Here is a 16,805-nt window from a genome sequence, read left to right on the forward strand (position 1 = left end):
AGTGACTTGACAGCACTTAACATACATGCTTGTGCGTACATACACACGCACGCACACACATTTAAAGAACCGTCGAAGGCTTTCACGGCCAGGATCACTGGGGTGCTGTGTGGTTTCCGGGCTGTATGGCCATGTTCTAGCAGCATTCTCTCCTGACGTTTCGCCTGCATCTGTGGCTGGCATCTTCAGAGGATCTGATCATCAGATCAGGATCTGATCATAAAGAAAGGTAATCTAATGGACAACTACTTCTGTGTGGAGGAGAGTATCTGAAGGAATACATGTAGTTTATAGCAGAACTGCCTAAAGAGATGAGAAAGCACAGCAAGTATGTCCAAGGCTTATTTGCTCATTTTAACAGAATAGAACAGCAGAAGTCTTGTAGCAGAAATTGATTTATTGTGGAGAAAAAGGTAGTAGGGGGAACCCTGAAGAGGTTCATGTTTACTGAGCAGAAATGAGACACAAGAAATGTAGTAAATGGTAACATGACAGAGCTTATTTAGAGTGTCACCGGAACACACAATATGCCTTGACGTGTTAAAACACCCAGAGCCCTTCAGAGTGCCAATCACGTAATCAGTTTTGACATAGGCAATTTGATGCATATATGTCAGTATGCCAGACGTTTCAGGTGTGAGGGAAGTGGTGATCATTACATCATCTGATATCCCAATGGAAAGGCCCTTGGCCAGGATGATTTCAGACCCCCTTAACTGACGAGCGGCATGTTCCAAGGAGACTGAGAGAATATTCTGCGGTAACATCACAAATTCTCTTATCTCTGTGGGAGTCAGTTCAAACATTTTAAACTGTTACTTTCAAAGTTTTTAATATGTGAAGGTGTTAAATGAAATAAACCACAGGTGTCCATGTTACTAATAATTCACAGAAGCTTTATGCTGCCATAAATCAGTTGGAATCTTGGGGCTAAGAAGAGAGCTAGTGTGTTCTAGTGGTTAAAGCACTGGACTTGGATCTAGAAGACCCAAGTTCAAATCCCGCCTCTGCCCTGGGCCAGTCAAATACTCTCAGCCAAACATACCTCACAGGGTAGTGGTGTGGATAAAATTGAGATGAGAACAATGCAAACTGCTTTGGGGTCCCCACCGGGAAGAAACGTGAAGTATAAATGAAGTAAGGAAATGAGACCAAATTTGAACTTAATGGTAACGTGATGTTATTTTATCTCCATGCCATGAAAAGTTTCAAAGTCCCATGTTTCAAACAGCCCAGGGAATAGTGTATACAGATAGAACAAAGTGTTAGAATCTCTCATGTATCAGTCAATCCGTCAATCTTTATTACAGTTATAGGCCAGCATAAGTACATAAGCTATGAACAATTAAAAAGATATATATTAAAACAATAAATATATGTCTAAAAGAATCTACTGGGGAAAAAAGTGGGAATGCAAGAAAGGAAGTGGGATAAGAATGTAAATATTAAAAGGAAACAAAAAGCTTAAAAACTAAAAAAGGGGGATAGACAGAACAATGAAATTGGCAGATAAAAGACTATAACAATCAAATCCCAGTATGCTCTACTAAGGCAGTGTTAATATTCTTAAAGCCTGATTTATAGCACAAGACCATCATATGAAGTATTTCAAGTGCTGTTGCACAAAACCTGGCAACACCATATGTTATGTCAGGATTGATATCTGTAAACAGCAAGGGAGTAAAATATTGTCCTGTGTGACCTGGAAATCTGTGCAGCGGTGGCAAAATAAAACTAATATGCGTGCTTTTATAATACTGACATTGGAGAGACACATATTCTATTGTTTTTATTGTCCAGATTCACAGGGACATTGTTTCTCCCCATAATCCTCCTGTAGTTCTCCCATGTAAAAACTCCTTGCAACTTTTATTTTTTTAAAGCACATCAGGGAGAGAGATGGTAGCCTGGCTCTTTGCATGATGTTCTAATGTTCGGAAGCTTCGAAAAACACAACTCATTCCCTGCAGTCTACAGTGGCCCAGTCCATTTTCCCATCTCACCACAGTGACTTCCCACTGCCATCTCATCCTGTTGTATGTGTAGACTAGGGCCAACACAGGCTGCTTCCACGTGAGGTTTTTCTCCACCTGGACTTCCAGCGTGGTGTAGTGGTTAAGAGCAGGTGGATTCTGATCCGGAGAACCGGGTTTGATTCCCCACTCCTCCACTTGAGTGGCAGAGGCTTATCTGGTGAACCTAATTCCTGCTGGGTGACCTTGGGCTAGTCACAGTTCTTCGGAACTTTCTCAGCCCCACCTACCTCACAAGGTGTCTGTTGTGGGGAGAGGAAAGGAAAAGGAGCTTGGAAGCCACCTTGAGTCTCTTTACAGAAGAGAAAGGTGGGATATAAATCCAAACTCTTCTTCTTCAAACTGGGGTTGTTGTGTATGTTTGTGCTGTTCGCCACCACAACATTGTGCTGTAATTGTCCCTGCATTCTTCTTCAACCTTGCTTTATGCCACCTAGGTGTGGATTTTCACATTGCCAGTTCCTCACAGGTGCCATTTTCTCAGCTCCTTTTTCCTTCCAGACCAGCAGAAGGCCTTTGAGAGTATTTAAAAAAGAAGTAATTGCTATCTTCATCCATCGTGGTTACCCATTTGAAATTTTACAGTTGCTATATTGCATGTATGAGAAAGGAACAAAAAAGTGTCATGTGCTGCCATGGTAGCCATGATGGCCACTTCCTGACAGCCAGTGTGGATCTTAGAGGTTGAGGAAAGATGGAGAAAAGGTGTAGAAAGAGTTCAAAAAAGGTCTACATGGGGAAGCTGCATCATCAGCGTGTATGCCTTGGCATTGGCAGCTACAGTGAACGCAAGCGTTACCTTGTGGTAGCAGCTGCAGCTCTCCCGCTGGGGAGGAATTTACTTTACTCCTTTCCACCAAAAGATCTAAGTAGAATTGTAAATTGATCTGCCACTTCTTCCTAGATCTTATTTGTAGCAAAATGCTCTGTGGGGGTCCTAGTGCCTGCCTTGTTCCCCCCCCCCCCTTTACTGTGTCAATTAAAAAAAAACCACCCTTACCACTTGGTAGGAGATTGAGGATTAGGCCAGGCAGAGGCACACGAAACAATTCCATTTGAAATAACAGCAAGGAGAGTTCTCTGCAGAATTAGAAAAGCCCACTGCTGCACCATTGTTTTCAACGGAGATAAATGTCTCAGTTTGAAAAAGGCAAGTTTTGCCAACAGTCGTTGGAAGCAATATAAATACTCTTCATCAAACTACCATGTTTAATAGGGCACAGAATGGTGGTTTTGATGAAGGCTGTGCTTAAAAATGACTATTTAAGGCTCATAGAGATTCAGGACTATTTTCACCTGTGGAAACTTATACTTCCACCATGACTGACCGCGCTTAGATCTTTTGGTGGATAAGGGTACAGTCAGCGTATAGGCCAGCCTAATCTGAGCTCATCAGATCTCAGAAGTTAAGCAACAGCATCCCTGGTTAGTACTTGGATAGGAGACCAGCCAGGAAGTCCAGAGATAGACAGTGGCAAGCCACCTCTGAATTCCTCTTGCCTTGAAAACTCAATGGTAGGGGTGTCCTACTCTGGTCCTCCAGATGTTCCTGGACTAAACTGGCAGGGGCTGACGGGAATCCTAGTTCATGAACATCTGGAGGACCGGAGTTGGACACCTCTTCTCTATGGGGTTGCCATGAGTCAGCTGCAACTTGATGGCACTTTGCTGTACCGCTGTGCGGACTTTACTGGGGGCAGTGTTAATGTGGACATTCCTGAGTATTGTATCTTAGCAGCACTCGTGGCAGAACCTAGGCCTGGAATGTCAGCTTCATTCATCCGTAGATGAACTGTTCTCAATTCTTAAAAATGCATTGTTGGGCATTATTCTAGGAGACAGAAATTGCTTGTGAATCAAGTGCAGACTATTCGTTGTTGGTATTAGTAATGCAATCTGTTTGGTGGATGTTACTTTACTGTAGAACTGAAATAAAATATCTGGAATATTGGAAGGGGAAGTGTTATGGAGAAACAGTATTGTCAAAGTTGTGAAATTGTATATTGTGTGAAATTGTACATTGGCTTGAAACCTGCAATCAATCTCTGCTGATGGAAGAGATTCCTAACAGTGGAACAAGACTTCCTTTGTGTGTCTTTTGGTGCGGCAGCCCAAAATAATCTCCTGAATACTGCTCCTTGGAAAAAAGGAAACTCCTCAGAAGCAACAAGCAGGAGAGCATGAGGGTGGGATTGTAGAGTTGCCAGACCCTGCCAAACTCTCCCCACTTTGGGTCCCCTCCTCCCAGTGCTGTTCAGCTAGCCAGTGGCCATCTTACCAGTCACAAAATGAGCCCTAGAGCTTGACATTGCTAACACGATGACATCATTTCTGAAAGGGTTGTCATTATGACATCAAGGCCTTGGCCTCATTTTGCTCCTTGTAAGACTCCCCTCCCCATCTCCATTGGTTGCCAGATGGTCTCTAGCATCTCTAGAGAATTGACAGACGTTGCTGCCAATTTGTGATGAAATTTATGATGAGAGCCTTTTATTAATAGATGACATACAAATTGCTATGCTGTATAATTTTTCTAAAGTACACTTAAAATATATATTATAAAGTGTTAAGAATAGGTGGTAGGCTTGCCACTCGGTTGTCTATGGAAGCAACCTCCCTTCCCCATTCCTTATCACCTGTGCTTGATGTATTGAACAGCAGGAAAAAAATGAGACGGGGGGACAGTAGCAAATGCTGTGACATCACTTCTGGGCTTTGATGCAGAAGTGACATCACCGTGTCTGCAGTGTGCTTGGAGATCCCTAGGTCGCTATGGTTTTTACCCCCAATCTCTGTGGTCTAATCTTTGCAACACTAAACTCTCAAGGGTTGCAGCCACAGGGCTGGCAACACTAATAGGGAAGGCATATTTAAATAAACAAGAAAACCCAGAATAAATGGAAGTCGTTGGATGATCCATTATAGAGAATCGTCAAGTAAACTACATGGTTACGCTCATTAAGTTATATGTGAAACAATAGCATTGCATGGCTTACTGTATAATTTGTTACCTCTGATATGAGTGCAAGCTGTTTGTCTGCAAGGAATCATAGAAAGTGGGGATAACCTGTCAGTCAGCTCCTTTTCCTCTTACACCATAGAGTGAGAAGATTTTGCTCTGTGGGTAGCCGTGACCCTTGGCAGTTTAGCAGTGTGATACGATTGCATGGGTGGTTAATGCTTGTGAGTGGGACATCAGTGAGCTGTAAGAAAGAGGTGTTGGAGAATGGGGGAGAGATTGCAGTTGGGGAATTCACATACCTCATGGTATATATCCAAACACTAATTTCACCTGCCCCCTAATTGGAGGATATTATCATCTGTTACACACTCTGCCCATTTCACAGAATAAAGAGTTCTGGAGAGTGGGTATATGTGATTAAAAGCAGAGGAAGTATGTTTCCTCTGATTGTACTTAATTCTTCTGTCAGAATCCCTTTGCTTCAAAGGGATCAGTCCTCAGAGTCGTACAGCATCTGAACCTGGGCTGATGGAGTGGAAAGAGTTTATGGTCAGATGATGGTGCGCATGTCCTGGCCCTCACTTACCAAAAGGTAGCGGGCATATAGCCATGGTGGTACAAAAAGGATCCAGCCTTGTTAATCATCTGCTAGGCCTCTCCAATCAGCACTAGGGTTGGTGGGAAATCTTGTTCTATTGCAGTGAATTAGCCGAGTAAATAATAGGGCAGAGAGATGCACATGAGTTGTTTTGTAGAACTTTATTAGATAACAAATGAATTTACAGTAAATATAGGAACAGCAAACTCTATTTATGCAAGTCTGGGTGTCTGTTCTGTCTATATCCGTACTTGGGTCTGCCTCTCTTCTTTTTCTGGAAGAAGAAAGGAGAGGTCTTTCCAGAAGCTCGTGTGATTCTAGGCATGAGACTTTATCAGTTAACTCTTGCTTGTATAATCCAAACAAACCTGGCAGAAGCCCTTCAAAAGTAAATTCTCTGTGTAAAAAAGAAAGGAGCGGAGTTTTTTTTTAAAGGTGTGAATCTTATCAATAAATCCTCCAAATGTGAATTCTCTATGCAACTGGCTAGAACAGAATTAGTATTTAGCAGCGCTGAAGAGTTCTGTTTTTTACCTTTCTTCTGTGGTGATTGTGCCAACATTCTTCTATTTCCTCCGCAAGGCTTGCTTCCTGTAGGATTTGGGTCATTGATCTCAAAATTGTTCTAGTTCTTTTATGATAGACATGAGGACAGACATTAATTCAAGAAAGAGGCCTCTGGCTTGTAGAGCCTTGTTTCTATGATCAGTCCTTGGACAAACTGCCGCAACGCAGCCAGCAAAAGGTATGAACCTGAGCTGGCATATTCGTTTAGTGTTTCCATTTGCGCTTGTACGCACACTACTTCAGTAGCACATTCCCACGCTACCAGAATACTGGAGGATGCTGAATGAGGGCATGAACAACATGAATTCCAAAATGTGTCTGACTGAGGACTAAGGACATGATATGTTGTTCCTCAGTCGACTCTGCAAACAATCAGATATGAGAATTTCTGGGTGAAACTTGATTCTTAGGAGCATGGGCAGTGGTGGGATTCAAATAATTTAACAACCGGTTCCAGTGGGAGGATTCACATAATTTAACAACTGGTTTTATACAAGCGCCATTTTAACAACCGGTTCTGCCGAAGTGGTGCGAACCTGCTGAATCCCACCACTGAGCATGGGCCCCAATTTGCACTAAGAGTCCAGCATGTGGGGAGAAGGACTTCAAGTGCCCCCCCCCTTGCTAATATGAGTAACAATGGGTTACGCATATGTTTCTTCAAGTTGGGAAAACAACACATAACCCTGGGAATCAATTTCCATGTTATAAATCCCTGGGGGAAGGTTTGCTTAACAGTCTCCAGACTGCGGTGGTAAAAACCAGAGACAATGGATTGTGCAGTTAGATCCCTTGAGAATGCAGCGAATTGGACTGGCCTCAAATTTCATAGGACCTGGACATTCCATATAGATCTCAAGACACATGTTTGTGTGAACATTCTCAACCACGCACTAATGTTTAGTTTGATTTCTTTTTCTTCTTCCTAGTAATTGGAAGTAATCTGCCTTCTGTCTTATCTGTCCTATTTTAGAGCTTGGTGCTGAGTCTTGGGCTAGGAAAGGGGAAGCCGCTTCTCTAGCTCTGAGCTTAAGCAGGAAGTTTCAGTTCCTTCTATGTGGTATGGGAGTATTTGGAAGTAGAGAAGAGCTGGGGTTGAGGCAATGGTATTTTCCTCCCCGGTTCCAGAATGTTTTCAAATGGTAGAACTTTAGCCTTTGGCATCGAAAAGAGTTCTTAGGCAGGTAATTAACCGTAGGAAACACTTTCCTTGACCCTAATTAATCCCCCCTCCATTGGCCTCTTATCTTCAACATATTAAGGTCTTAAAAGCTCGCTACAATCTATGGATGATATTTCCAATAGCAATCCACACCATTCAGGATTGTTTTGAATGTAAGCGGTTTGATGAAAACCCTGACCTCTTCTGATAGTTAGACTCTTTTGCTTTCAGGAGTCAACCATGGAGTTTGCTATTAGAAGGCACAAAATGAGGTCCTGCAAGGAATTGGGGTGGGGGAGATGAACAATTAAGAAATCCCTTTTCTGACCAAAACCTTCCTCTCCAGGACTCGAAGCTTTTAGAGGCTTGTGTTGGTTTACTTATCTCATTAAACTAATTCTCAACTGCTGTTCACATTCAAAGTCTTGCTCAATATTTCTGGGGCCGTTTCTGGAGGGAAACTCTTTCTCAATTGCAAACTAATATCCAAGACTGGGGTCTCCCCTGAGCATGTGGAACATCTTAACCAGTCTCCAGACAGCCCTGTGTCTATTCCCTGCTGCTTGCTGAGGAACCATCCAGTTTGCTATTAGAAGGGGTGATAATAATGCTATATTTAGTGTTATCAAAGAACAGCTTGCAACTGGAGGATTTACATGGAGACCCAGAGTCTAGTGGTTAGAGTACTGGACTAGGATATGGTAGTGTGGGTGTGTCTGTTAAAGTGCTCTTGGGTCACTTCCAACTCATAGTGGCCCTATGAATCAGTGTCCTCAAAAATGTCCTATCATTTACAGCCTTGCTCAGATCTTGCAAAATGGGGCTTCCTTTATGGAGTCAATCCATCTCATGTTAAGTCTTCCCCTTTTCCTGCTGTCATCAACTTTTCCTAGCATTATTGTCTTTTCCAGTGAGCCTTGTCTTCTCATTCTGTGACCAAAATATGACCATCTCAGTTTTAATCACAGTTTTAATCACCCTGGGTTCAAATTCCCACTCTGCTTTGGAGCTTGTGTGGTGCCTTTGGACTGATCTGTCTCATCTACCTCACAGGGCTATTGTAAGGAGAAAATGATGAAGGGAGAACTGTGCACACCACTCTGAGCTCCTTGGAAGAAGGATATGATAAAAATATATTAGCTGGTGAGAGACAGCCACTGAACTGGAATTTAATTAATTTGATTGTGATTCTGAGGCATTCAGCAAAGATTATGATTACGTTATGGAGAGCAAATTATTTACTGTGTCGTCTGTCCTTTGCAGTGTAGTTAAGTCTCTTGATAGGCGGAGATGAGTTGCCAGGATCATATTATCTCGCACTCCACTTTGGTCTATATAGCTCAGTTGTGATCTGTAATGTCCTCGATGTCCATGAGACTGGCTTTCACATCTATGCCCCATTGCAGGCTCTTAGTTTTGACTGAGGGTGCCCTGTTAACCTCTGTGTGCCTAGTTAAGATTGAGACAGTGAAGCAACCTTGGGGCTAGTTTAACACAACCAGCAAATCATGTAATCAGAAGGGCAACAGGACTATTCTAGGTCAGACTGCAGGTGGTGTTCTACATAATGGGATGCTCTTCCATGTTTAAAAAAACAGAGAGTACTGTACTTAGTAAGCTAGATTCAAGGAGATTCTGGGTGATTTTCCCCCTACAGACTAGTTTTATATGCCAGAAAATGTTAGGAGTTTATTTTATGAGTCCAATGTTTTCCAGTAAGGTTACCAGCTCTAGGTTAAGAAATATCTGGAGATTTTGGGGGTGGAGTCTGAGGAGGGTGGAGTTTGAGGAGAGGAGGGACTTCAGTGGGGTATAATCCCATAGAGTCATCCTCCAAAGCGACCATTTTCTCCAGATGAATTGATCTTTGTCACCTAGAAATCAGTTGTAATAGCAGGTGATCTCCAGCCACCACCTGGAGGTTGGCAATCCCATTTTTAAGCCTGCGGGCAATTTTGACACAGCATGGTGGGTGTGGCCACAGAGCGACTGCTATAAAATGGCTCCAAGTGGCAGAGCCAGCCATAAAATGGCTGCCATGGGTTATCTTCACTCACCCAGCAAAGATCCTTGTGCTCTGGTGGCAGTCTGTGCCAAGACAATGTTTTTAGAAATGTGTAAAGTCAATCAAACAGTTGATGGCCAACCAGAACCCTTGGTCAGCAAAAGCCTCACCTGGCCTTGCCCATATTCTAAAAATAGATGGCAGGTGCCAGGAAAGGTGTCAGTGGGTACCTTGGCACCTGTGAGCACCACGTCAGGAACCCCTGGTCAGTGTGGGATCCACAAATTTTAGTAACAGGTTCCCATGGTGGTGGGATTCAAACTGTGGCGTAGCGCCAATGGGGCTGGGCGGGGCACGACTGGGGCGTGGGGGGGCATTCCAGGGGTGGGGCATTCCTGGGCGGGGCTGTGGCAAGGACGCAGCCGCTGTGCCGGTCCTTGGGCGGGAAAGGAATGCACACAGCTGCAGGCTGCCACGCATGCCGGTGCACCTCCTGCTAGTCTGCTTCAAGTTCTGTGCGCTACTGCTGAGAGGAGGGGCGTAACTAAGGCAAAAATCACGTGGCAAAATCACCAATTAGTAACCCGCTCTCGGCACACACAAATAATTAGTAACCTACTCTCGGGAACCTGTGAGAACCTGCTGGATCCCACCTCTGCCCCTGGTATATTTGAACATTCTATCTGCAGTCTGAAATTGTATACCACAGAGCCTGTGTTACAGGTTGTAAGGCCACAAGAAATAGGTGTGTTTTGCAGTGTGTAACAGGTTGTAGAGACCAATCCTCAGTTGTTTCTTTTGAATTGCAGAGTGACCGTCAGCAGAAGAATCATCTATCTGAAAGTTTTCCAGAAGCAGTGAAGTCTTGAATTTGGGTTAATTGAGGGGGGAGGGGACGTGGGGTGCAATGGGAGGGTAAGAAGGGATGAAGGCATCATCTATATCAGTGGTTCTCAACCTGTGGGTCGGGACCCCTTTGGGGGTCGAATGACCCTTTCACAGGGGTCGCCTAAGACTCTTCATCAGTGTTCTCCATCTGTAAAATGGATAAATGTTAGAGTTGGGGATCACCCCAACATGAGGAACTGTATTAAAGGGTCACAACATTAGGAAGGTTGAGAACCACTGATCTATATCTATAAACGCGAAATTTCACTCACTGACTGACTCATCAACAGAACTCAAAAACCGAAGCCACACACATGAAATTTGGCACACCTGTTCCTTACGTACTCCAGGTGCTCACTAAGAAAGGATTTCCCAAAAATATTCACTTTCCACTTGACATTTATTACCTCCATTTACTGTTTTCTACTTCTCATCTTCTGGCCATCTGCGCTGTATCGATTCTAAGGGCAAACCAATCCCTCCGTCCACAGATATGCTGCATGAACATTCTAAGGGTGACAGTTAAACACCACCAGCTTCATACAAGGTCCTTGCCACCTCATGGTGCGCCAACTGCACTCTAACACCGCTTCTCCACAACGCATGCGAACCTATCCCTTCTGCTGAAACCGCTACAGGGAGAAGAGGAATTAAACTCAGAAAGCGCTTTACACACTGCATTAGAAAAAGACAACTACAGGATGTTGCTGCAACATATGCGCAAACCAACCCCTCAGTCCACAGACAGGCTGTGAGGAAATATGCTGCATGTCACCCCAATATTCACAAACAGGCTGCAAAAAATTACGCTGAATGTCACCCCGAAGTTAACAGAACGGCTGTGAAAAAGTACTCCTCCACCCACCCTCACGTTAACAACACTGCTACAGCCAAATACTATCAAAATAGATTACAAACCACACCATCACCTTGGACTACTAAAAATTTGTCGGGCTTGCATATGGACATCAGATTGATTGCTGTGGAGACAAGTTTGTTGCTCTTGGCCTCTGATCACCCTGTGCTTGGTGTCCTGCTCTGAAGTGGCGGGATGAGTCCCCAGGAATGTGCTTCAGTCTGAAGCTCCCCGTCTCCTTCAAACCCCTACTCCTGAACTCTCTTCACACAGCCTTTCTCTACTCATCAGCATCCAATGGCAGAACACTTCCTTTCTGCACCCTGAAAATACAACGGCTGCTTCCAAATGACGTCTTTTGGAGCCCACCAGGTGAAAGAGCGATAACACATTGCATTAGAAAAAGACAACTACAGGAAGCTGCTGCAAAATATGCGAAAACAAACCCGTCAGTCCACAGACAGGCTGTGAGGAAATATGCTGCATGTCACCCCAAAGTTCACAAACAGGCTGTAAAAAGGTAGCTGAATGTCGCCCCAAAATTCATTCATTCAGGGTACCCTGCTAGTCCTTAATAATTGTCTGGTGCTATGCCTCGCAAGTTCATTTATTTCATTTGTTCTGTAAACCTGATCAATTGAACAATATGGCTATTAAATAAAACAACATCTGCTCTTCCAAAGAAAGCATCTTAGAACACCCAAGAATTCACCCGAGGCTTCATTTTCCTGATGTTTGATCGCTGAAGGGTAGAGTGGGAAAGACTGTACCATATAATTGGGAGTGAATACATTTGACTTGGAAGTGAACAGCCATCCTATATGTTATGTCTCAGGAATCAGGAGTCGGAGGAACAAAACATGGTACTTTATTTCATAGCTGCTCCACACACAAAGCCTAAAATCACTCTGCAGCTGTGCTCAATATAACACACCTACTGATTACCAATTCCAGTGCAACAGCTGCAGACTCTTAAAACATTACAGTACCTCACAATCAATACAATACATTACACCCCTTCCCCCTAACTCCTGTAATAATCTGGTGGGATTCTCTTCCGCTGAGATCGTCTCAGCTCCCGCTCTGGCTGCTGAGTCTGTGTTTGTTCCTGGTTCTGCAAAACAATTGGACCATTTGCTGTTTCCTTATCCTGCATCTCCATCTGCGCCCTTAACGCCCCAGATTCCTCGGGGACAATTGGACTATTTACTGCTTCCTCATCCTGCAGCTCCATCTGCGCCCTTAACGCCCTAGATTCCTCGAGGACCTGGGGTTCCTGAGCTACTATTGGACCTGGCACTCTCTTTCTTACTTGGTCAACATGTCTGCGGATCACCCGCCCCTCTTCAGTTTCCACCCTATAAGACAAGGGCCCTGTTGGCTGCCTCACAACTGCTGGGACCCAACACGGACCTGCTCCATAATTGCGGACATACACCGTATCGTCTGGTTTGCTGTCTTGTTTCTTTTGTCTTTTGTTTCTTTTGTTGTTCTTTATTTTTTAATATATTTCTTCTTCCTGGGAATAGTGACATTCACATTTGTCTCTATACGATATCATTGAGCTCCAGCTAATTTAGAATGTGCAAACCCCCCCCCCCCCCTTGTATAGCCCAGAGTCTGAAGGCTGGATGGAGTTGGGATAAGAAGCTCAACAGTTGCCTGGATAGTTGTTGGGGCTGGCCCTGTAACTCTGCTGCTGACATTTTCACTGCCTTTCAACTCTTCCCCCCCCCCCCCCATTTTGGCTCAGTGGTAGGGTTGCCAGCTCCATCTTGGAAAATTCCTGGCAATTTGGTGGCGGCATTTGGAGGTGGGAGCAGAGGTGGGATCCAACCAGTTCTCACCACTTCTCTAGAAGTGGTTACTAATTTTTTCTGAGTGCCGAGAAGGGGTTACTAAAGCAACCTCCCTGCCCAATAGGGACTGGAGGTGTGTGCGGTGGCGCCACTGTTTGAATCCCACCACCATCGGAACCTGTTATTAAAATTTTTGGATCCCACCACTGGGTGGGAGGGACTTCAGCAGGGTATAATGCCACACAGGCCGCCATCCAAAGCTGCCATTTCCTCCACGAGAACTGATTGCTGTCATCTGGAGATCTGTGGTAATTCTGGGGATCTGCAGGCCCCATCTGGAGGTTGGCAGCCCTGGTGAGTTGTGTTACAGATCTGTTCCTTCCTTGGTCTACCACTTTAGTGTATTGAGGGCCCTTGTCATTCTGATTCCTCTTCTCTCTTAAAAGGAGGATGGCTAAAAGTTTTATAGGTGGAACCCTCGGGGTGTCTGTAATTTGAGAAATGTTAGATAGTTATTTGCAAGTAATTGCCAGGATGGTTAATGTAGTGGATGTCATGTTTCCCTATGCCCTCATTCTGAGCCTTTGATGGTATTTTATATTGCCGCAGATGGAAGGGAATGCAGCACCATAAAGAAGATAACTTATGCAATTGAGAAAGAAAACTCTGGTATAAAATTTGGCCATAGCAGTTAGGTTTATTGTTGGCCCGAGGAACACAAAATGTAAGGTGCAGAATGGGGGTCTGATCTTTGCGCCGGGCAGCCCGAAGGCTGTCCCCCAGCCTCCCTTTCCTCAAACCCGCCAGTTTGAGGAAAAAAACCATAAATCACTGCAGCAGCATAGGAGGGTTCCCGATGGGCGGAGGGCCACTGCCTGATGATTCCTCACTGCTGGGGGCGCAAGCCTGCTCAGCCCATGCCTAGGTGTCCCGACCGAAGGCTTGCTGCACCCCAAACCTCTTAAGAAGGTTCCGCCAAAGAGTTAGCACACTGCTTATGTAACCCCCATGCCCAGAATGGGTTGGCCCAGAATGGGTTGACCCAGTAAGGGGGTGGAGACTCGGAGCAGCAGAGAGGCTGCAAGAGCTCTTTTGCAGAAGTAAAGCGCAAGGCTACTTCAGGACTCGGACCTTGATTTCTATATAGCGTTTCTCCTTAAATCAATTCCTTGTTACAAGGTAATTCGCAATATTGTTGGGAACTACTGGGAAGGTAGTTGTTGTTTTTGCTATGTTGTAAATGTTGGAGTTTATTGTTTCAGGGTTTCTTTTGTGGTTGTAATGGGTGAGAGTTCTCCTGGAAACCTTCATCATGTTGCAACCTGTTCATCAAGCCCTTGGAGTCTTCAGGAGCCAGCCAACTTGCAAAGAAGAAATTGGACTTGGCAATATCAGTAGACTGTAAATAGAAGGACTTGAAATGCAACCTGAACAGGACCTTGAATTGTAACGTTAAATGTTGATGTTTAATGTTAATTGTAAAGAGAAGTAAACCATATTGTTGTTTAAAAATTGTTGTTGCAACTCATTCCAAGTACTGCCCCACAGAACCCACAAGCTGAGGTTACACTTACCCTACCCAAGGATCAGTTCCCCATGCGCAACCCGCCATCTAACTATGACAATGCAGGGAGCGGGGGTGTGTGTGTGTGTGTGTGTGTGAGGAACGAACTGGGAGCAGCGAGGCAAGAGGGCCTCGCTCTGACCGGCTCTGCCTTATAAGTCCTGGGTCAGTGACGTGAGGGCGACTCGCCCTGACCCCCACCTCCCACCAATGAGGAGTGCACCACTGTGCATGCTCCCCAGGGCCCCTGAAGCCCTCCCTGCCCACCTGGATGAAGGGAAGGGAAGGGGGAGAGTCACACGCTGCCGCCCTTCCCCGGCAGGCAATGGCAGACATGGTAAGTCACATCTGCTCTTTTCTGGTGTTAGACAGATATTTGATCCGCCTTCGGGGATAAGGCGGCCTATAAGTTTAATAAAATAAAATAAAATAAATAAAATAAATCCACTGCAGGCTTTTGCATATTCTGTTGGGCTCTTCTATTTTTGCTTCTTTTTTTCCTGAAGTCAAAAGGGACAGCCTGATATCAGCTCCACCCAGCACTATTTTATCACTTCAGACTTACCTGATATTTTACCCAGGCTGCAGACAAGGGGCCTTGAGCTTGGCAACTCAGGCAATCTTTTTTCTCTTGCCCTTTCCTTTTGTTCATGTTTTTGTTTGTTTATATCCCATCTTCCCACCCCGAAGTGGGGCTCAGAGTAGCTAACAAAAATGAATAAAATGCCTTTCGGTTTACAATAAAAATACAATGAATATCATAAGAACAATTAAAAACACTGTAAATGAATGCAATAAAATGAAGGGTTCTGAATAACTTGAAAGCTCGTGTGCTATTTTTTGTCATTTCGGTTTGTTTTAAAGATTATTACATGGCTTTTGTCTCTAGATCAGTGATTCCCAACCAGGGTTCCATGGTACCCTGGGGTGTCATGAGCATGTCCCAGGGCTACCGCGGCAACGCTACTGCCCCCCCCTCACTTTTGTGGCATTGCCGCGGTAGCCCTGGGACATGCTCACAGCCAGCGCCAGCAAGGACATGGAGGCAGGGCCTGCCCAGGAGGCAGGGCCTGCCGCAAGGTCAGCAGCCAATTCCCGCAGCCAATTCCCCCCCCTGCCCCGCCCAAGTGCTTCCCTTCACCCTGGCAGGGGAAGGAGGGGGGGAAGGCAGGGGTACTGTGAGGTATGAAGAGTGAGGTCAAGGGTACCGTGATGTTGAAAAGGTTGGAAAACACTGCTCTAGATGTAGCTATGGACCAACACGACGACTACAATCTCTTGCTTGGTTAGTGTACTGTTGTGAAGTTGTCCATACCAACACAGTGTGTGTGGGCCCAGGAGGCAATAGAGATTTTGACCAGATAGTTAGGGTGGATCTGGATGAGAATTCTTGTTTGGAAACTTCAATCTTCTCCTGTGGAAATCTGAATGGGATGCCAATACTGATTTCTTCTCTGCAGTCAGAGGAGTTGGAGAGGCAGCAGCTCACAGAAGTTTCCTTAGCATTTCAAGAACAAGATAGCTGGTGGTGTTTGTGGCTGACGCCCACACAAGGTGACTGCCACCCAAGTGTAACAAGTACAGAGACCCTGGTGGGCGCGGGGAGGAACAAATACCTCATTTCATACACAAAAGAGAACTCTCTCTGCCATTTGCAAAATATGTTTGTTGGACTAAGCTGAAAGCCAGCTTTCTTGGTTACCTAGTAACACTGTGGGGAGGGAATTTCAAATTGTCATAGCAACGATTCAAGCTTGGGACCTTGAGCTATGTTGGGGTGACCTTCTCTTTTCCATACCTGTGCTCCTGACGAATTGAAAGATACCTGAAGCTGAGCCCTTATTATTTATTTATTTATTTATGGGATTTCTATACCTCCCAACCCCAAAGGGCTCTGGGCGGTGTACAACATGGATTCCATATACAGTATATAAACAAAACCCCATTAAATTAAAATGTAAGTTTAAAAGTTTAAATATTTAAAACGCAGCAGTAATTCAGTAAAATGGCGTCAGCAATACCCCAGATTAAACCCTCCCCAAAAAGGGGGAACAAGACAGTAACAAAAGTGGGTTCCCTAGATGACAGGGGGGCTCCGAAAACCGGAGGAATAGAGTAGAAGGGGCACCTTGAAGCCCAACCCTCTTCCCTCTAATATTTCAGTGATGAAAGGATGTTCATCCTCTCTCAAAAAGGATCTTTGTGGGGTAGGAGAAGGATCTGACCTCCAAGGGTGTACATTCCAGAGGGTATGCCATCTTGTAATCCCAAATTCAGACCCCCCTCTCCTTCTTTCCAGGTAGCTGGTAGATGTGAAGACTGAGAGGGAGGTATGTGTGGCAGGGAGTAACAGTTGATGTAAGTTTTATAT

At 44.8% G+C, this 16,805-nt stretch overlaps 1 protein-coding gene across 1 annotated transcript in view; it reads left to right on the forward strand.

The window, feature by feature from the left end:
* LOC125428010 (nascent polypeptide-associated complex subunit alpha, muscle-specific form-like) overlaps positions 1-10,203 on the forward strand; it is a 142,516-nt gene extending 132,313 nt beyond the window's left edge. Inside the window, exon 4 of the mRNA XM_048487585.1 lies at positions 10,137-10,203. Within this exon, the coding sequence (XP_048343542.1) occupies positions 10,137-10,188 (52 nt within the window). The 3' untranslated portion in view covers positions 10,189-10,203. The remainder of the gene's footprint in view (positions 1-10,136) is intronic.
* Positions 10,204-16,805: the final 6,602 nt, after the last annotated feature.

Source organism: Sphaerodactylus townsendi, linkage group LG03 (assembly GCF_021028975.2).
Source record: "Sphaerodactylus townsendi isolate TG3544 linkage group LG03, MPM_Stown_v2.3, whole genome shotgun sequence".
NCBI lineage: Eukaryota > Metazoa > Chordata > Lepidosauria > Squamata > Sphaerodactylidae > Sphaerodactylus > Sphaerodactylus townsendi.